Genomic DNA, 21,488 nt, shown 5'->3' with positions numbered 1-21,488 from the left:
AAGCGAGCAAAATGCCTATTGTGCGACAATTAAGAAGGTGAAAAATTAAAATTTCAATTTCAATATGACACAATTTTCTTTGATATTTCATTTAACATTAACGTATACTTATTTGTAAAAACTTCACAAATCGCAACAATCTCACAAAGATTGAAATTATAAATGATCAATTCTTCATATTAAAACACATTTTTTTCCATATCAGTAGATCTTCGCTCCATTTTTTTGAAAGATGATTCTCAAAGTATGCGTAAAAATATACAACCTTTGGTTAACAAACACATGGAGCAAGGACCCGCTATAGAAAATGTACTTTAAGATGTATCTTTCCAGGAATTGAAGTTCATTTACTCAAGGGTCATATCACAAACATGATCTAGATGCTATTATTTGTTATGAGCGGTACAGCATAATTGTTAACGTGTTAGTCTCGAAGGGAAATTTGTTATACAGGATTTTAAATTGCTTGGGTTTGAACCCAAAGAATACCACGTAGTTTTTTTAATCATTGAATAAATTTTGTTCGTCATAATTTCACACCTCTCGTCACTAAATACTAAATTCACACAACTGAATATGATTTTAATATATTTGAAGCTATAAGCATTTTGCATGCCTTGTTCGACCATCACCTATTTCGTAGGTAGAGATTATGCTCTAGAGTCGCGGAGTAAGGAGTTGATCCTTACGTCGCTGGTTCGAATCCACTTTGGGACGTGGAGACTGGTCCTTCGGATGAGACCGTATAAATCAAGGTCCCGTGTCGCAGTAGGTGTTGGCACGAAAAAGATCCCTCACTGCTCAATGGCCCTAAGTGCAGAGCATAGGTATAAATTTGCAGCCCTCCACCGGCAAGTGGTGGCGTCTCCATATGAGTGAAAAATTCTCGAGATGGGCGTTAAACAACAAACAAACAAAAACCATTATACCTAAAAAGCTTATCAAATGAATCGTTTAAAATGCATATACATAATGAATCTAATTTTCTTATCAAGAAAAAGAAATGATTTTAGAATGTTTTAATGAAAAAAGTCAGCCGAGAAGGGGGAAAAAAGCCATCCAACATTAAATTAAAATCAATTTGGTTTTGTTTGATTATTATCAGGATGAACTAGCATAGAAATTTATCAGACAACTTTGCCCTGTAGACATCGAATATTTTTTTAAGTCAGCATATGCATAACTGTTACAGTACCCCCCCCCCCCCAAAAAAAAAAAAAGAAAGAAAGAAATACAGTAGATAAAACACCACCACCACCACCACCAAGTGTTTCCTCCAACTTTTTATAGATGGAAGGGATATAATTTTTTTTAGCATACCCTTCTCTATTTAAATTTCTGGATTGCCACTGACATTCAGCAGAGTTTGTACAGAAGATAATATGTAAATCATTGATTTAAGACGAATAATGAAAGTCATGTTCATAGAATTTTTTCCTTCAATCTTGCTTACCGGTCATACATAAGAAAATTTAATTTGATAAATTATCTCTAAATAATAAACTAGAAATTGTGCAAAATTGATTAATTTATTCCATTTTTTTTTTTAAATTTTCAACAATAATTGACACTATTTAAATACCTGTACAAAGAAAACAGACTGCTTAAATGTGTCTGTATGTACCACTACATAACAAGTATATATACAAAGTTAACAATGATAAAGGTAATACTATGTATTCATATTCACATAATGATGAATAAAACTTTGTCTTGAAAACTCTTTGGAAAATAATGAGTTTATAGTTTTAGCAAAACAACAAATACATAATAATTATTGACAAAGTCAACATGGTGCCATTTTGTTCTATTTACTGTGTAATGTGACAGATGATGTACATCTAGATTTTAATCTAAGAAGATGCAAGATGAATCAAAATGCATATACTTCAACTTCCTTTCTTGAAAGAAAAAGTACATGGATTCTGTAATGAAAATTTAATGTGCATATATTACAATGTGCTTTCAAAAAAGAACAAAAATAGCTGTTTTCTAACAATTTAAGCATTTCAAATCTAAAATAACTAATAAATTTTCAGTATATATATATCAAGTTAACTTTCCTTTTTCTGCAAGTCTGAAACTATATTACTCCATATGGAACATGAAACACTTAACAGAACCCCTCTACATATTTATACCAGGTTTAACCTTTTCATTTCAGAAAAAAAAAACTTTCTCACTGAAAATAGAGCTATATTGCTAAATTTATGTTCCATATTGAGCTAGCAAAATACAATATATTTCATCCAGATAGTATGCAATATAGTTGTATTTTTTCATTCAGTAATGGACTAAAAAAGTACTCTAAACCACTAATTTTGATCAGAATGCATTTTTAAATTGCAGTCGAATTATTACAATGATGCTGTACATGTACATAAATTGGCATATTCAAAATTTAGCGCAGTCACTGGGTATGGAGTTGGCGAAATCATAAATAAGAGCTATACAGGTCCGTACTGTATCCTGTATTTATAAATGATTTCTTAGCAGTATTCATGAATTAGTGCATCGGTGTCTGCACCAAAGCTGTTAAAATATGACGCTCGCTTTTTTAAGTACACATACAGTATAACTAGTAAATATATATATCTATTTATATTTTTTTTTTGAAAACTACTCCTAATAACATTTTAGGAAATGCCTTTTCTCAATTTTCTTTGAAAAAAAAAATAACATTAAAAATTTTCAAATTAATTACATGTTATTATTGAAAAGTAGTTCTGTTATCAAGCTTACTCTACATACTTTCCGAAAAGTCCATCCAAAATATTTTTGCTTCACAGAATCTGCAATGCACTCGTGATAAATGGAAGCATTCTAATCTGAATACAAATCATTCTGAAGGTTACTGTAACTTTGTTGAGTGTATGTGTGAATTTTTGGTGGTCTGATAGTACAACACAATAGTTACACTACAAATATCACCAACAGAATTACTTAACAAAAGTATAATAAGTCATAGGGATTTCTTTAATGTCAAAAGCCAACTTAATAAAAATAAATGGTGGTTAAAAAGATCTTAACTACATGTATCATAGACTTCCTCCTCCTTCACACATGTAAAGTTAGCACACAAACAATTGTTATTATGGATGCCATGATCAGGAAAGGTAACCATGTTTTCAGGAATCCACACACACTGGAAAAAACAACAACAACAACAAAATAATTAAGAAATGATTTTACAAAAACAGAATATCATGAATACCTCATCCTCATTTAAGATAGTAAATGCTAAATTATCTGCTCCAAATACATACTGTACTTAATTTTAATCCATTATAGTGAACAAAACCCTACTTTTAATATCCTTCAGTAAAGTGCAAAAGGGGGTTTTCCTGACTTAATTAAATACAAACAAAAAATGAAGTCAAGGATCTTTACAGCCATGCTGTTTCACTTCAAAATGCATCACAGTAAAATAATTACATTAATTTTCCGGGATTATAGCAGCAGGGTACTCCAGCTACATAAGACATTACCTGACATATTTCCCATGGATGAGCATCAGCAAACATAGAACCACCATGTTATAGTTGGACTTGCTATTGTAGTTCATTAAGTTCAATGCCATGGCAACGTGAGAGTGGCAATTATCACAACACAAATTATGCTGAAATAAAAATTGCGATGAAATGATACTATAGATTTTACAAAGTTCTTTATGTTATTAATTTAAAGTGAGTGCATAAGTCACATGCAAACTGAAAGTAAATGCTTTTTGGACTTCTCTTTTTTTAATTCTTTCTAAATGACCTTTGCTCTCTTTATGTGAACTAGCTGTCACCCATCTATCACACATCTTTTGTCTGTGCATTACATAGCCTTGAGGTTAATTATTTCACACCAATTCTTGTGACCTTGACTGAATGACTTTCGATAAAAAAAATTGGCAAACTTTCTGGTTATAAATAATCTTCATGGAAGTATGAAATATACATGTTCATTAAGTAAAACATCTAAATCATAAATATTTTATCTGAATAAGACTTTCAAGTTGAGTTGTTTATTTAAAACTCAATGAAGCAACTCTTTAAACAAGAGGTTCATAGACCAGTAAGGTCACAATGCTTACATGAGTCTTCGTTCTCTTCATGGCAAATGAATATAAACATGAAGATAAATGAAAACCATATACTGTGGTCATCAAAGTCTATGTTTACAACAATTTTATTTATAATACATGTATATTGAGGCCAATATTAATTTTTTAAATTGTATCGCTCTTGTTCTTGTGGATGTCAGTATATGTAACTATAAATGTGACTAATCATGGCCCAGTTGCTCTAAAGAAGAAGCTTTAACAGAATATTGTTTCCTATGTATTTTAATGCAAACCACCTTTGACCTCCTATTGCAGCCTCATCCTTATCAAGAGGTCACATTCTGTTTTCACCATTTTTTTTCTGCTTTAATACAATGGGTCTTGAGAAACTATTTTAATTTTTAAATGAACAAATCCTATTTTCATGATTTCTTAATTATCTCCCTTTGTCTCCCTGAGACATTGCAGAAAAAAAAATATATAACCCACATAACCAGGTAATGAAATTCTTTTCTGCAATGTTTGTACACGTTAATCCCGATATTAAAAAACAAAGAAAAACATTTTATAGTTTATGCATGTAATTATATCTATATAAATTATATGTTAAAAGTGGGTGAAAGTATGTAAATTATTGTATTGTTGGTCCATAAGTTACATTGATGGAAGAGCCATGACACAGTTGACACTTAATTCTTCAGAACTCTTTCATACAGATGACTTAATAAAAACTAGATCGAAGTACAGTCAAACCTTGTTATCTCGAACTCCATGGGACCAAGAAAAAACTTTGAGATATCCGAAGATTTGAGATATCAGGGGTAAAATACTTAAAGAATAAATGGTTGGGACTTTAAAATCACTTCGACATATCCATGATATTCAAGATACCAAAGTTCAACTGTAGTTTAGAAGTTGATTGTGTTAGTCACTTGATTATCAACAATCAATTTTCATAAGAAAAAAAAGAGAAAATAATCAGTTGAATGAGAGGATTTAACTATAAGCCATTGGACAAGGATCTTAAAAATAGAAGGAATAATTCAAATGTAACTCAAAGTATACTAGATAACAATCACTATGTTAAACAGGATAAGGATATACATTCAATATTTTCAGATTAGCAAAATTAAACAATGGAAGTATTGAAATGTAATATATAATATGTTAAATTTTAAGAAAACCGCTGTAACATGTAATGCTGAATCTTCTGCAGTCAGTGATGAGGTGTAAACTCAAGTTCTAATAAATAATATCATCAATAACAAAACTCCTTGCATAACTTATTTCTCATTAAACTAACATAAACTTTCAATGATAAACATTTATCTTCACAAATCAAAATATTTTTAGTGTATAACTTCGGAGAGTGTTTGCAGCCTGAGCAGAATATGGGGTTTTGAAATGATATTACATAATGTTTCGCACAACAGGAGTTCAAATCTCTCCTATTAAAAGTGCAGAAGCACCTGTTCCATGTACACCTTGGAAAATGATTAAACATTAACTGATATAGATACATCTGTTTATTAAATCAAAAATTAAGGCCATTTCATGAGCTGCAAGAATTAAAACAATTATCTGATTTTCTACTCCTATTGGAGTTTCTACTGCTTCACGCTGGCTTAATGCTGCAATCAAAGTGCTGATCATCAATTTTATTTCCCAGTGTTTAGTTAAAATAGCAGTTTATGGTTTTTTATATTTCCCTCCCTTGAGGCTGGGTAAAAAATTGTAAATTACTGATAAAATCAAATTGTACATTTTAACTGCAGAAATGTGAATTGTTCATTAGATAATCATGAATGGGTAGGGCAAGAATCTTTTATCATTGCAGTAGATCATATGTAATCTAAAATTGATATTAAGTAAACAGACTATCCTTAGACAAAAATATCTTTACCTTAATTGATTCAGAATTAAATTTTTCAAAATTGCAAATGCAGCATTTTTTTTCTCCAGAAACTGATTCAGGATCAACACAGTGACCTAGATATATTTGCTTGTGCATACAATTAGGTCAGATGAATTTATAGAGTATTGTAAAATTGTTATTATTTTAATATGTATTTTACTATTGAAGCTTTAGTATTTAATTTCAAAGTATTTAATTAGTAACATATACTGTTTTAGGACTAGAAGATATTATGTGTCAAATTACTGCCAGAATAATAAACCAGTATTCAAAAATTCATTCTAACTTCTCAAATTCAATTGACTGGCTGTTCACAGCACAATCTACTACTGCAGGAGATCATGCCTCAAATTTGGCATCATTTCTGAAGATTAACCTAAAATATTCTGGGATTATTTTTAAAGGTCAGTGACTCCTCACAGCAGTTTTTATTTTATAATAAACAGTATTTTATGAGCAGTTGAGCTTTTGAAGCTAGAAATGAAATGCATCGAGTTATAAACCTTGTTAAAAATGAGTTTCTCGTTCTGACAGAGACTGTGTATTACCATTCTGTGTTTGTATTCCTCTGAAGCTTCTGCCACAGACTTGTCCCACTTCTCCTTGCCTTTGGGAACATTGTTTAGATCCAGCTGCCAGTATCTAGTGAAAAAAGGAAGTCTTTATAAAGAAAGGGGGACAACCCTTACTTACTTATTTGTGTCTAGTTGAGCGTCATGTGTTATACATATTATTTTCCTTCAATTTTCACAAGTTGAGATACATATGTTGGATATACCTTGTGGTACATTCATGTATAAATACACCTCCAATGTAAAAAGAATATTTACAACAGCACTGCAATCTCTGTGGAATGTATTTTTAACTGCTACTATGCATCATTTATAAAATTACAATATCATTTGACAATGACCGATTCATTTGAAGACCACTTATTATTTGAAAGCAACCATCTGCTGATCGGGAGCTGCTAGTTAAATTTAGATTAGCTGTATATCAGAAGAGATGGAAAAGTCCTATAATTTGTTGAGAAAGCATCTCTTTCAAGTTTACCTGTTATTCAAATTTTTGGAAAAGAAATTTACTGAAACATCTTCATCCCTGTTTCAATTTTTAAAAAAAAATAGATCCTAAACATCTGTAATTTTTGATGTATTATTTGCATCATTTGTGTTTATTTTATAAATAAATTTAGTACCAAAAATCATTTCCGTTGGACTCCATGTTAATATACATTCATAAAACGTGATAAAAACAGCTCTGGGGTTTAACAAATTAACAATTAAATAATAACATTTGCAATTTTACAGAGTACCCGGGTACTCTATCGGAAAAATGTCCGAGTAACCGATTATCAAAAGTTGACCGATTTGACATCCCTAATTTTTTTTATAAGATTAATTATATACATAATATATGATTCAATCAAAAATGTGTTTTCAATGTGAATTGTTGCAACTCTCCATTCCAAAAAAACAATGGAGGGCTCCAACAAATTGAGTGACATTACAAGAGGATTTTAACCAAAAATCCTCCCAGGGAAAATTTAAAACATTGTATAACAGTTACATGTCAGATTTGGTTTTGGGTGAATTTACAATTCTTGTTTCAATATATGATGGTATTTCGTCGAAAATAACATGGAGTTACACATCAATTCAGCACAACAATTAACAAAATGCAAAATTTGTATATAAAAGGTTCCAATAATTCAATTAATATTCTGTGGAATTAAAAATGCCAAATTTCTTGATTAAAATACATTTTCAATTAAAATATACATACAGTCAAACCTCGTTATCTCAAACTTGGTGGGACTGAGTGAAAGCTTTGAGATATCTGAGGGTTCGAGATATCAACGGTAAAATACTTAAGAAATACATGGTAAGGACTTCCCAGTCACTTCAACATATCCAAGGTATTTGAAATATCTGTGTTCGAGACACCAAAGTCCAACTGTATATTATATATTCTCTACTGTATATATAGTATACACAGCATTTTTACTTTTCACATTCCCTAAAATGAAAGTGAATATCTAATACCCAAATTTAAACTCTCAGCAAATCTAATACATAAACCTAGTTGATAAAAAAAAATAGTGTGGTCATGTGTAATGACACTGATTGTGAACAATGCAATCCACTTGGGTCCACCAAAAAAATTTGAATCTTCATTCAACAGAATTTATTTTATACGAGTATATGTGAACTATGAATAACTGTTTAAACCTCCACACATAGATTGGTTTATAAATTATTCCTTCCCAATCCTTACATGTTATGATGTATAAGGGCAAAATTAAAGGCACAGAACATAACCTGGTTTGATGCAGCAAAGTAAGTAAGTATTCTTATAGGGAGGAAATATGCAGCAATTACATGTATAGTTGCTATCAAATATAAAACATATACTCACTTAGTCGGTCTTCCAAAAGCCATATCATCTTCCTAATAAATCAGAATAAAAACACTATCTTTACCAAAGTAGTTTTTAATTATAATTAATGATTCAAGCACCAGTGAAGCTTACTATTTTGAAAGCAATTCATTGTGGAAAGAACCAAGAAATGGAGGAAAATTGAAGCTTCAGAATTTCATCAATATGGACATAGATATTACCGAAACAAAGTATGGTCCAGCAAAATCCCTTATGACTCCTGCTGAAGTAGCAATGCCCATATGCCCAATAAATGGAAACAGCCACCTGAAATTTTGACAAGAATTTCAATGTATATGTTTTACCTCACAATTAGTTTAAAAGTCAAGGCCATATAGGTATATTATAATGGCACATTTTTTTATTTTTTGAGATGACATAAAAATAATGGCAAATATCAACATGTCAAATATCATGTGTACGTTAAAGTTCAAATTGCCTTACCTGGATTTGATTGTATGAGAAGAGTAAGATGTGACCTTGTGAACTTAATCTTAAACTTTAACCTTCAGTACTTTTTAAAATTTTAATTGGTAATAACTTCTGAATGAGAGAAGCTAGGGCTTTCATATTTTACATGTACAACACCTTTCAGAAACAACTATAATTTTTGACTTCAGGACCTCAACTGTAGCCATGGTCTGCTTTGGAAAGAATGCTTTGATTAATCTTGTCTACGAATGACTGAATTAATGGGGTTTTTTTTCAAATACTTATGTACATGTATATATGCAGTGGTTTCCTATAAATCACCCACTTAAGCCATAAGAATTTCAAGTCTAAGACAGAGTCAGAGAGGTGCTTTAGTATCATGAAAACAAAATGCAGATGACTGGAGACAGAGACTCCAACATGTTACACTGTTTACTATGGACCTGCAATCTTTTACAGAATTCAACACTGACCATGGGGATTGCTGAAATTCTAAAAGCTGCAAAAGTTGTTTGCCATAATTTACACTACATGCAGTGGTACATTTGTTTTTAAATTACATTTGATTTGAAATTTAGTAACAAAAATGAACCTTTTATGTTGCTTTTTGGCTGATATTTTGTACGTTTTTTTGATGTACAGTATTTTTACCCAAATTGCAGTATTTTCAAGGCTCCTGTACAGTATTTGCTTCTAAAATTTATCACATGTATGAACACGTACAAAGTGGAGCACACAGCTTGATTGGTGGTCATACACCTAAATTTCGCTGGTTTAAGCCCAGCTGTGGACACTTGTTGTGTATTGTGTCCTTGGTTGTGTGTTGTGTCCTTAGACATGGCACTTTATCTGCATTGTCTCAGCCAGAGTCAGTCAACCCAGCTGCAATGGGTTAACCTATGATGGAGTGTCGCATGGGGGAGTCAATGACTCTCATCTGCTTAGCTCCACATAAACCAGGTATAAGCACCTGCCTTATGAGCCTCATGACTCAGAGAAGGATGTAACTTTTAACAACATGATTGTACAAAAAGTGTATATCTGTATAAACTGTTTCTCTGAGACTAGTAGAGGCCAATCATGTTTTTTTTTTTACTCCTATAAGTAGTCATTCTTCTCTATTCCTCAACTTATCCAGTGGATAACATTCAGTCCCTCAAAGTGTAAAGAGACAATACTCACATATTTTATTTCATTTAACATATTCAGACACTTCAAAATTCTAGAGGCGTTCCAAGAAGATTAAAAATAGTTTTGGGATGATTCAAGTTATATTTAAATTGGAATGTCTGAATGGCTGGAATTTGTCATTTTGAATCGGGTTTTAGTATTTGCACTCAGTTCCGGGTAGTTAACGAAAAGTTTGAAAACATGTTTAAAAATCACGTTTTAGGAATTATTTGCAGGATGTGAGGGTTTTTACAATAAGTAATCAATGTTACGAGAAGTCCAGTGCATAAAGATCGGTAGGTGCTGCGTTATTTTCAAAGAACGAGCCATGTAAACAAGCGAGTTGAGCAGACGCCATTACGGAGCCTGCATACCTTATTTACTATTTTACATATCAATAAGGTACATACATATTTATAAACCAAGACCCAAATACCTGTGTTTCATTTAGGGGTTAACTGTCACTTTCATCCTTTTTTTTTTGATGACTTTTTAATCTATTCTAATGGTATGAAAATTGCTATGAGATAGCTCTGTCAAATTATTTAAAAGATAAATAATTTTTTTTATCTAACTGAGTTGTTTATCTAACTACTTAACAATTTCACTTGGCTTGATTAAAATGAAACCCTCTATCACCAGGTCTGGTACAATCACTAGATTTAGCTACGTAGCTTGAATTACCTACATAGCTACATTTACCTACCTGAAGTAGCTTTATTTAGCTACTAAATCAAACTTATTTCTTAAATAAGAATTTTTCCCAGAAAGTGCAGAAAATTGCACTTTGATGCAGTGATAATTTTCAACTTTGAACTCAACTGAAAACAATTCACGAAAAAATCATTCTTGGAGATGTGTCTTTATTTGCGCAATTGCAATCAAAGTTCTAAAAGTTTTGGGGCTATATACAACAGTTAATTTGTGACCTAACAGTTACTTTTTGAGTGTAATAACAAAGAAAACCAGTTTTGGTTAACATGAGCACAATGTGAAGTAATCATACTTATCCACGCCTCATCGCGCACAAGGTGTGTACAGTTACTCAAACAATGGGAATACATATTTCCCTTAAAAGTGATCAAACGCAGCAATGTTAAAACTATCTCTGCTTTAGATTGCTTTTTAAATGATACCTAGAATAAATATTAGTAGACATTTTCTTGCGACTTTTTGTCTTTTTAAAATAAAAAGCAAAATTGTGAAAAGTTGGCTTGAAATAGCTAAATAAAGCTACCTGAGGTAGGTAAATAAAGCTACGGTAGGTAATTTTAGCTACGTAGCTAAATGTACTGATTGTACTGGACCTGATCACCATCAGAACTACAGAAGTCAATATATACCTACGTTAAACAAGGAATAGGTGTCCAAACAATGCAGTGGGGATATCTGCATTTATTATGATCTATTCTCACGCCATTGTGGGAAGGTAGATAGCCTGTCATGTTGTTAAATGCCACTTTTTCAGAAGCTGTAGTTTTGTTTGTTTCCCTGTCATCCATTCCTCTGGGAGAAGTTATTTTTCATTTTTTATGCATGAAATTCGTGTACATTGGTGCTTTCAATTTTCATAGACCTGAAATCATTAAAACAATTTTTTATATTAAGAATGAAATGTTCAATTACTATTTTTTAATCGGGATTTTTCATTTCTTTTAACTTTTCATCTGTATTATTTAAGCATGTGTGTTTATTTTATAAATAATAACTACTCATTCGCCCTTTACAGGAAGTACAAAATCAATATTAAATGAAGAGTTGAAATTATTATACGGAATTATTGTTTCCGTGAAGCAAATTTATGAAAAATATTTTGCAGTTCTGTAATTCTGTCTGTGACAGTGCGAGTGCTGATAACAAAACCTAGCAATCACTTAGTTAGAAATAAGAACGTTATGATGAATGATAAGACATTTCTGAAAATTTAAGAATACTGATTTCTTTTCCGGATTTTGAAAGGTTGTTTTCTAACTCGGTTCTATGGCTTAATTAAAAATATTTTATGATAATTTGTGTCCGGTAAAAATTACTAAAATTAAGAAAGCACATGAATCTTTGAATTCCTTGCGTTTGTATTTGTTTTAACAGTATATTTCTCTCAGATCCCTTGCACTAATTTGGGCTAATAAGAAGCATATTTGATAAAATAGCGGGAAACACCAATCATTGACCGAAGGTCAAGGTTATCTTGTTCCTGAAAATAGCGTGTGAAATTATTTATGGTGTAGTTGAAACATTTGTTGATGCCAAATGGGCACCGGGGAGACGACCTCCTATCACTTACGGAGGATAGGACCCTCCGCAACATGCATGAGTATCGGTAACAACATGAAGTAAGTATTAACATCTTACTTTCAGTTTTGGAAAAATACTTGAAAAAGCAAACAAGGATGACAGATCAACAATGAATCAACACGCCATGATTGCAGTAATTAATTTCACCACTTCGCATTTCACATCATAGGTGGAGTTACTGAATATGTTTAATACCTAAAAAGAAATGTACATATCGTTGAAGAATTTACAGATATGTTACAAATGGTGTGATTTTCAAAATATGTGGCGTTCATTTAATTATCAGCACGCATAAAAGTACGTTTCATGATGGAGAAAAACTTTCAGAGAGACGGCAGTGTGTGTGTGTACTTCTGTACATTGATTTTCATGTGCATTTTGATGTGAAGTAATATGTTTCATTTAATTAACTTCCTCATGAAAGTGCCTTTTAAAACCGGGACACAAAAAATTCTGTCTATTGAAGTTAAAAATTAATCATTTTTTTCATTGAATTCCCTGTTAATAGTAATAGTTAATTCAAAAGAAGTCCTTGCAGATATCTTTAAAGCTTTTCCATAATTACTGAAATAATATTTTCTACTGCATGATACTTTGGCATGTGTTTATCTTCTTTAAATGACATTATGTATATATAATACTTCCTTTTACATTACATAATATTTATTGCATATAAGAATAAAATGACAAGAAAACTAAGACTGATATAGGAAATTGATACAGTTTGCATTAAAACTTGTGATGTTCATGAATCAGAGTGATAAAAAAAACCCCCAGGAGTGCCTGACTAGTGGGTAGATATCAAATACTCTACAGATATCAATGTGATAAACTAGATGGGTACCAGGTACAATATACTTTTGGAAAGGAGGGGGAGGGGTCAGGTTGAGGAAATTAATGAGTCAATTTAAGTGCCAAAGAATCTGTGACAGACATCAGAATTTATTTTTCTTTTGAAACTGAAAAAGAAAACTGAAGTTTAAAAAAATTACATACAAAAATATTTTTTCTTCATATACAATTTGTATTAGCAAATGTTATGGTTACCTAAATAGTACAGGTAGTGGTACATAAAAAAAATTGTTTCATCATAACAAAGAGGGTCAGTAACCAGAGTGAGTAAATAAAAAAAATATCATGCATTTCGCATTATGCACAAATGTTTATTTTAGAGGCACAAAATTATTGAGCACAGTAGTTTATTTTAGAGGATCACACACCTGTTGAGGAATTCTTCAAGGTATTTCTTTTTATTTTGTTTTTACAGGTTAAAATATGGGGTGACCAAGTTTGGACGAGCAACAAGCAATGACTACTATTTAGACTCTACCAAACTGAAGAACTTCATTTCTCGAATCCATGCTGAAATCCATGCAATTCCAAATGAAAACGGAGATATGCAGTTTAGGATTATTGATAAGGGCCTTAATGGCACCTTTATCAATGACACAAAGGTACCTCAGTCTTATGCAATATGTCAGATCTTTTGATTGCTTTTATATATATACTCGTATATTTGTGGAGTTTGTAAGAACTCTATGGGATGCACTTAACATTGGAATGAATGCTAATTTTTGCAGCTTAATTCATGTCTTAGTGCATGATGTATTTTATCATTTTTTCTTTTGTACATATGGAAATATTTCAAAAATTTAATTATTTCCTTGAACATTTACAGTAATGTACATATTATGTCATGATTTGAATTGATACACAGTATAATTGATAAGCATAATTATAAATACACGTACTATAAAAGACATTAAATGGAAAGGAAGAATATCACTCTATAAAACCTTTTTATGTGTATAAAATAATCACAATACTTTGCAGAACGTTGCATCCATGTATTTGGCATAAAGAAACTCTAACAATTAAACCTTTTTTCTAGCTTTAATATTTATGCAATTAATTTTTCATATTCAGAAAATTTTACAGTTGTTTCATTGTTTGAAAGTTTTAACTTCCTCTGTTTGTTTTTGTAGATGAGTGGACCATACATTTTGAAGGAAGGAGACAAAGTCACATTCGGACACACAAATGGTTATAAACTGAAAGCTGGGGATTATGCAAAGCAACCAAACTCAGAGTTTCAATTTATTGTGAGTTTACAATTAAATATAAATGACGCAAACAATTTAACTATTTATGTTATTTTACATAAAGAATTTGCAGTTTTCATTAGTACTTATGTTAAACAAGTATTTAATGAGTGTTTGATTGTTAAAATAAACCAATGATTTCAGTTTGAAAAATTGGTGCAAAAAGAAGAAGAACGAGGGTTTAGGACTGGTGATGAGGCAGCCATCAATGGTAACTCGCCAATGAATGCCTCAAGTAGTGCTAACACCATCACAAGCATCAAGAAATCGCCCAGTAAGACTGACCAAAAATACAATCTCTCAAAAGACTCAACAGTGGGGTATATGGGGTCCCCAAATGTAAACAGGATCTCTGGATTTGATCTGAAATCATCGCCTTCTAACAGTGATGAAAGTGATGATGATGAAGATGATTACAATTATAAACCTAATGTGAATACTGTTAGCAAGAAGTCGCGTTCTGTGCTAAGCAGAATGGACTATAGTGATGAAAGTATGGATTCTAGTCCCTCTCCTAAGCCAGTACGAAAAAACACTGGTTATCAGGACAAAAAACAGAGCCCCAGCAAAGTGAGAAAGTCTGCAGACCGATTGTCAGGGGAAAATGGATTAATACCGTTCAGTGATCTAGCCAGGATGGATAAAAGTAAAACAAAGACAAGCCGAGTGAATGTAAATATAAATATCAATGTGGAGTCTACTGTGAAAAACAATGGTCGGCGAAATAGCAATTCCATGAGAGAGAGGGACACACCGCCCTCAAGGACACAAGTGGAAATCCCAAGCAAACATAGCCGAAAGCTAATACATGATAAACAAAGGGCCAGAAGCAGGTAGTTGTTGAGCTGGAAGAGTGTATATCATGTATATATACAGTTGATTATGAATTGAATATAAGTATCTTATTCAAGCACAATCAAATGAGTTTTATAAAATTTCTTTGTAGTTAATTTGTGTAATGCTTACCATATAAAATTTGTAAATGTTCTTTAGTTCATGCATGTTCACATTTGATTATATATATGAATGTTTTTCATGCTGATCCTTAAACATGAAACTGATTAAAGTAATTAAGTTCATGAATGAAAGAACTTTGCAGTGACTTTGGACATTAATTTTGCAGCAGCAGCTCATCCGATTCCAATGATCTACCATCTCCAGATGAAGACAGCAGTCAAGATAAATTTAACATCTTTTCTAGTGAAGAAAACACTGACAGTGAGTAGCTTACGTATCCTTATGCCTAGAAAACACAATAATGAGTTGTTTACTGTATACATGTATCCTTATTCCTAAAAAACATGTGTATCCTTATTCCTAGAAAACACTGACACTGAGTAGCTTACATGTATCTTTATCGTAGAAAACACCAATAGTGCGTAACTTAAATGTATCCTTATTCCTAGAAAACACTGATAGTGAGTAACTTACATTTATCCTTATCGTAGAAAACACCAATAGTGAGTAGCTTACATGTATCCTTATTCCTAGAGAACACTGACACTGAGTAGGTTACATGTATCCTTATTCCTAGAGAACACTGACACTGAGTAGGTTACATGTATCCTTATTCCTAGAAAACACTGATAGTGAGTAACATACATGTATCCTTATTCCTAGAGAACACTGACAGTGAGTAGCTTACATGTATCCTTATTCCTAGAAAACACTGATAGTGAGTAACATACATGTATCCTTATTCCTAGAAAACACTGATAGTGAGTAACTTACATGTATCCTTATCACAGAAAACACCAGTAGTGAGGAGCTTACATGTATCCTTATTCTTAGAAAACACTTACAGGAATAGCTTACATGTTTAAAACACTGATAGGGAGTAGCTTGCATTATCCTAGTCTCATTGACAGTGATTAGCTTACATGTATCCGTATCCTAGAAAACTCTTTAGATAGCTCATTAAACGAGCTTGTAGCTTATTTGTATCACTAAAAAACACTGACTGCAGGCAGTTTACACTAACTAATTAGCCTATATTTGACCTTGACAGTGAGTAGCTTCATCTCTGATCTTACCAGAAAAAACAGTAGCTTACAGACTCTCTCTCTCTCTCTCTCTCATTTATGTGATATATAATATATAGATGAATGCATCTTTTATATTATAAGACATTACATACTTACATGTAGAATTTACAAACACTAATAAGGTGAATCCAACAAGGGCAACACTCAGCATTATTTTAAACAAGAGTCCTGATGTTATATATCTATACAACATACTTGTACCCGTGTTTCATTTAAGCTGCATTGCCAACAAAGTTTTACAACATTGTAATGTAAATGTATTTACATCTGTATGTAATATGCAGAGGAAATACTTGTACCCATGTTTCATTTGTAAGCTGCATTGCCAACAAAGTTTTACAATATTGTAATGTAAATGTATTTATGCAATATGCAGAGGAAATTGCCAATCAGATTTCACATGCTATTCAAGTCTTAGAGAAAGAAGGTATATTCTCTTATTTCTTGTTAATATGCAGGAATTGGGGCTAAGGAAAATAATGTTTACATTATGTGCACCATTGTTAAGTTTAGAATGTTTAATTACTTCTTGGCACATGTTTGTATACCATTCCTGGTCTTATGTAATCATGGTAACTAGTATTGTGCAGACTCCCAATTCTGAAAGAGACTGGCACTTTTGGGAAGAATATGTTTACAAATTTTACTGGATTTACTTGTTATATGAATTCTTGTTCAAGAAAATGACTAAAAATGCATGTAATATTGGATACTAACACTCTGATTTGTACTATTTTAAGTCTACACTTTGAACATGCACACTGACCAATTGCTGTAATTCTGCATGTTTGTTTAGTATTTTAGTACTGACATACTTTGCATTAAAAAAAAATAGACGTATGTAATATAAGACTTATGATATAAAGTAAAGAAATGTATAGATTATTAGTTTTAAAAAAATCTGTACAAGCATTAGCTCATTTTCCTGTTGAATAAAGGTTGGATTTAAGAAAATGCCATGTTTGAGAAAATCAATGTTCTTGAAATGCACCACTAATTATTTATTGTCAGAATATTGAAATAAGCTTTTGTTGTTGAAGCGATTGAAGTGCAATTATATAGAAAGTTTAATCTACAGCCTTAGAAAATTTATTGCAATCATTGTTATGCAACCCCAGGTGTAAAAATGTAGATTGCTGAAATAAGGCAGTTCAACATCTGTGTTGAGTCTATTGATTATATTTTAATGAAGAAGCAGGCTAGAATGTAGAGAAAGCAAGAAATCAATAATGCCAGAGATATGTTCATTTTAAAAGTTACCTGTGAGACTTTTGATAAAAGAACTATTTAAGACGGATACTTACATGTATCAAGTGCATTGAATTCATTCAGAAGGTCAATGACATCTAGCAATGGGAAAGTGATATTAGAAACAAATAATGACCATAATATGATTAAAAAAAAAAAAATAAGTAATTAAAATTACAGGAACATGTATTATTTTTGGTCCTTTCTTTAATATCAGTTTATGCTTGATTAGTCTTGAATAATTTGTAAAGATTAATTTATAATTGAATTGTTACATTATGACCAAGAGAAACTGATTTCATTTATGATCAATTTTCAGTAAAAACTCTCAGCAAGAAGAAGACACCTATAGAAAAGAAAGCAGCCAAGCCAGCAAAAGTTCAGAGAAGCAATAGCCGGGGATCTGTGAAAGAAACTGCCAAGAAACGAAAACAAGCACCCACTAAAAGTATGTTACACACCATTAACATAATTAAAAACCATTTTTGTTTCTTTTGATCAGTCACTATTTTGATTTAAGAATTGGTTTTCCACAAAAAAAAGTATTGTACAATTCTGTATCTCAAACACCAATATCTCGAATACAATGGATATATCAAAATGATTTAGAAGTCCCCAACCACTTATTCTTTAATATTTTATCCTTGATATCTCGAATCCTCGGATATCTTGAAGTATTTTCTCAGTCTCATCGAGGTTTGAGATAATGAGGTTTGACTGTAGTGTAATACATATGTGTGGCAGTTTTATTTTACCTCAGCTCTCCTCTTGCAATGAAATGGAATGTTAACATTTTTTTAACCTTAATTGTAGCAGGTAAACCTGGCAGAAGAGGCCGACCTCCCAAAAAGAAAAAGAAGGACTCGGATGATGAAGATGATGATTTTGACGACGAGTTTGAAATTGAGGAGTCTCTAGAGGAAGGTGTTGAGTGGTTTGAGGAAGACAAGTGTGCCTCTGCTGATTGTAAACGACCCAAAGGAAAACGAGTAGGCTGGGTCAGTGTTGAGTCTATTATGCTTACTTTGATTATGATCAGAAATTTATTTATTCAAAACATCGTCTACCACTATATGAGGGGTTATCAAAAGTTCAAGGACTGGTGCAATAAAATCAATACCATGTAGGATGTGCTCACAAAATTTATAAAGATCGTAAAACAACATGTCATGAAAGATGGTTTGAAAATTTTAGTTTGATGCATTGATAAATTTTCAAATTATCATCAAGTACAAAGGTTTAACAAAGAAAGGTTGAGTTTGAATTGAAAAAAGTGGATGAAAAATTTTACTGTCTTTGTGAAGATTCAGTTCTCTGTTTTAGGTATGTTGTGATGATTGCGATGAATGGTATCACACGGATTGTGTAGGCTGTCGCTATGACCATGTCAAGGACACCAACATCAATTTCAGCTGCGGATGTCGATGAGAAATTCACCTTGTTTTTCAACTATAATATAGACATCATGGTTTGTTGTAAACATTCATTCTTCAAAACATTTTCTAGAATCAGCATTATAAAAGTATAGAATTTGTGTTAGAATATTCGGTCATTAACTTTTGACTGCCAGGGAGTTGTGTACTTCTAATTTTTGTTTCATCATTTTGCTTGTTGCAAAAAAATATAGGTTAAAACATTGTTGGTTAATATAATACATTTACAAGTGTTTACAATGTTTTGAGAACTGGATTTTTTTTTAAATACAACTTTTGATGTAGAATATTATTTTCACCAGAGCTTAGAGCATACGTCTTTGATTGTTTTGAATTCATTCAGTTATCTTGACATTTTTTACGACTTGTTTCATACATTTCGAAGCCATATTATTTGATGGTCAACAGATTTCTATCTTGGTCTATCTTGTTGAAGTATTTTTGTTTAGGTGGTAAGAACACAACTGTCAGGTTGGTGACCTTTACTCATTAAGGTTGGTTATATATTTATTTATTAATGCAGAAAAATGTGTGTATTTTTACCAACATTCTCAAGGAATTGCATATCTTACACTTACTGTAGATGTATTTTTGCCAGTCATTATTTATGCTATAGTGTAAATTGGATTCTATGAATCTCTGTCTATAGCATTATGTTAAATATATTTCTCTTTGTACTTATACATGTAAATTATCCAAACATCTATTGGCACATTTCACATGAAACTTTTTTTTTTCTCAATTCTATCCGATATGCCCCTGAAAAGAAGATACATAGACATGTACTGCTTGTTTTTCACATGAGCTAAGATCTCTCACAGAAGTGGCTGAAGTTTCTAAGCTGACCTTTCCTATGTGTATTTTGATTGAAGTTTGCCCATTGTATGTCTTTTTCACTGTCTTGTGACTTTCAAATTCTAAACCTTTGTACTTTTTTAACCAAACTTGGTACATACCAATGAAGGGGACTCAAATTGAATAGAAATGCATTTTCTCATCAAAGGCGAGATAAAATGAACATGGTAGAAGAATCTCTAGAACCATGAATCCAAAAATGATTAACTACCAGTATGTTGAACATTTATGAAATGTACATTTAGATATTTTCTTGTCATGGTCCCTGTTACTATGTTAAGCCAAGGTAATAGTTTCAAGTATTATATTTAAAAATTACATGTACTGTATATGCAAGCAGTTTAAGAGAGCATAGGTTCATGGGCCACATATTCAATCTGTAGATAAATCACGAGATTTAGTGCTTTGTGTTCTTGTTTTGTTTTTCATTCTTGTGATGTTGGATGCTTTTCATACTCTCCGACAGCAATAGTATGATGTTTTTGTGTGACAAACAATCTTTCTTTGACTGTTTTCCAGCTTGCTTTTCTGAATTGCATTTTTGTGTGAGAGATTGGGGGTGGGGGGGGGGGGGGGAGGAAAACTGTTTAGTCATGTTTGTTTGAACTTTGTTTTTGGCAGGTGTACTTCTGAAGTAAAGCTGAATTGCAGAGTTAAAGATAGTAACATTATGGCATAGTTATGTAATGAAGACATCTTGGATAAAAATGTGGATATAGCAAATAGTCTGGAAGAGCTCAAATTAGTTCCTTATATCCAGTTTAATATTTGTTATTTTAAAAGAGAGTAAAAAAAAAAAATCTTGTTATTAGCTTGTATTTAAGCATTTTTTCCATGTAGACATTTTACTGTATATATACATTTACAACTGTATATGCATGAATGAGCTTGAAATGTAATCATGCACATGTATATTCCTATTTTAAAAAGTTAGTTTATTCCATAGAAAAACAAATCTTGAAATTGAGAGAGTGATTAAAAACTTATCAGAGATCTCCAAGATTTGAGAGGTTAATTGAAACTTGGGTATATGGAAGTGTATAATTCAAGGTATTTCGTGTTCGAGATACTGAGATTTAACTGTGTATATACAAGGAACTTGAGTTTCTCCTTTAGTTACTTTTTAGTCTCAGTAGGATTTTTTTAGGAGACCTCTTTGAGCTGTTCATTTTGAAGTGTATATTGAATATGAATCTGTGCATTTATTTTGTCAAACCTTTGGGTTGCAATTAAAAAAAAAACAGCTTCTTGTGAAATAAATTCATCCTTCATTACACAAATCATTTTGTATAAAATTATCTTTTTTTTTTAATTTTTAGACATACATGAAGCATTGTTTGCTTTTACCTTGCACTGCAGGGAAATTTCAGTTAGGGATTTGAAACAATCATTCTGCCAACTCCACAATTTGTTTCTGCTATAACTAGTTCAATGTCAAGGATTCAGGCATGTGTTATAATATCAATTATCAATGAAAACTGTAAACCAGCTTTTGTTCAAATG

General features: G+C 31.7%; 3 protein-coding genes across 4 annotated transcripts in view; 2 read left to right on the top strand and 1 right to left on the bottom strand.

Annotated features, from left to right (window-relative positions):
- Positions 1-21,488, top strand: part of LOC133172714 (thioredoxin-related transmembrane protein 2 homolog) — a 284,179-nt gene that overhangs the window by 86,995 nt on the left and 175,696 nt on the right. The window lies entirely within an intron of this gene.
- On the bottom strand, positions 1,511-11,512 carry LOC133205636 (transmembrane protein 222-like). Its single transcript, XM_061341475.1, has 6 exons — positions 11,355-11,512; positions 8,588-8,672; positions 8,385-8,416; positions 6,515-6,608; positions 3,489-3,619; positions 1,511-3,145 (listed from the first exon to the last, which is right to left on the bottom strand). The coding sequence occupies exons 1-6, from the start codon at positions 11,507-11,509 to the stop codon at positions 3,058-3,060; spliced, it is 585 nt and encodes a 194-aa protein (XP_061197459.1). The 5' UTR covers positions 11,510-11,512; the 3' UTR covers positions 1,511-3,057.
- Positions 11,996-20,538, top strand: LOC133205406 (uncharacterized protein C01G6.5-like). 2 transcript variants are annotated; one of them, XM_061341215.1, is made up of 8 exons: positions 11,996-12,340; positions 13,570-13,756; positions 14,288-14,404; positions 14,549-15,237; positions 15,528-15,622; positions 18,017-18,145; positions 18,514-18,695; positions 19,021-20,538. In XM_061341215.1, exons 1-8 carry the CDS (start codon positions 12,258-12,260, stop codon positions 19,123-19,125), a joined length of 1,587 nt encoding a protein of 528 aa, XP_061197199.1. In that variant the 5' UTR covers positions 11,996-12,257; the 3' UTR covers positions 19,126-20,538. The 2 variants fall into 2 exon arrangements, with proteins under 2 accessions (XP_061197199.1, XP_061197198.1); XM_061341214.1 differs by having other exon boundaries at positions 11,998-12,340; positions 18,511-18,695.

The sequence above is a fragment of the Saccostrea echinata genome, unplaced genomic scaffold (assembly GCF_033153115.1).
Source record: "Saccostrea echinata isolate AGI-Se365-2 ecotype Australia unplaced genomic scaffold, CSIRO_AGI_Sech_v1 ptg000054l, whole genome shotgun sequence".
Classification (NCBI taxonomy): domain Eukaryota; kingdom Metazoa; phylum Mollusca; class Bivalvia; order Ostreida; family Ostreidae; genus Saccostrea; species Saccostrea echinata.
This window is presented reverse-complemented; position numbering and strand designations above follow the sequence as displayed.

Excerpts from the sequence above, each read along its gene's own strand:
- LOC133205636 (XM_061341475.1), bottom strand. The coding sequence starts at position 11,509 with ATGGATGACAGGGAAACAAACAAAACTACAGCTTCTGAAAAAGTGGCA. Across the intron at positions 3,620-6,514 it reads AGGAATACAAACACAGAATG|CATAATTTGTGTTGTGATAA; the intron begins GTAATACACAGT and ends TTTTTATTTCAG. Across the intron at positions 3,146-3,488 it reads ATCCATGGGAAATATGTCAG|TGTGTGTGGATTCCTGAAAA; the intron begins GTAATGTCTTAT and ends TGTTTTTTCCAG.
- LOC133205406 (XM_061341214.1), top strand. The coding sequence starts at position 12,258 with ATGGGCACCGGGGAGACGACCTCCTATCACTTACGGAGGATAGGACCC. Across the intron at positions 12,341-13,569 it reads AGTATCGGTAACAACATGAA|GTTAAAATATGGGGTGACCA; the intron begins GTAAGTATTAAC and ends TTGTTTTTACAG. Across the intron at positions 18,696-19,020 it reads AAGGAAAACGAGTAGGCTGG|GTATGTTGTGATGATTGCGA; the intron begins GTCAGTGTTGAG and ends TCTCTGTTTTAG.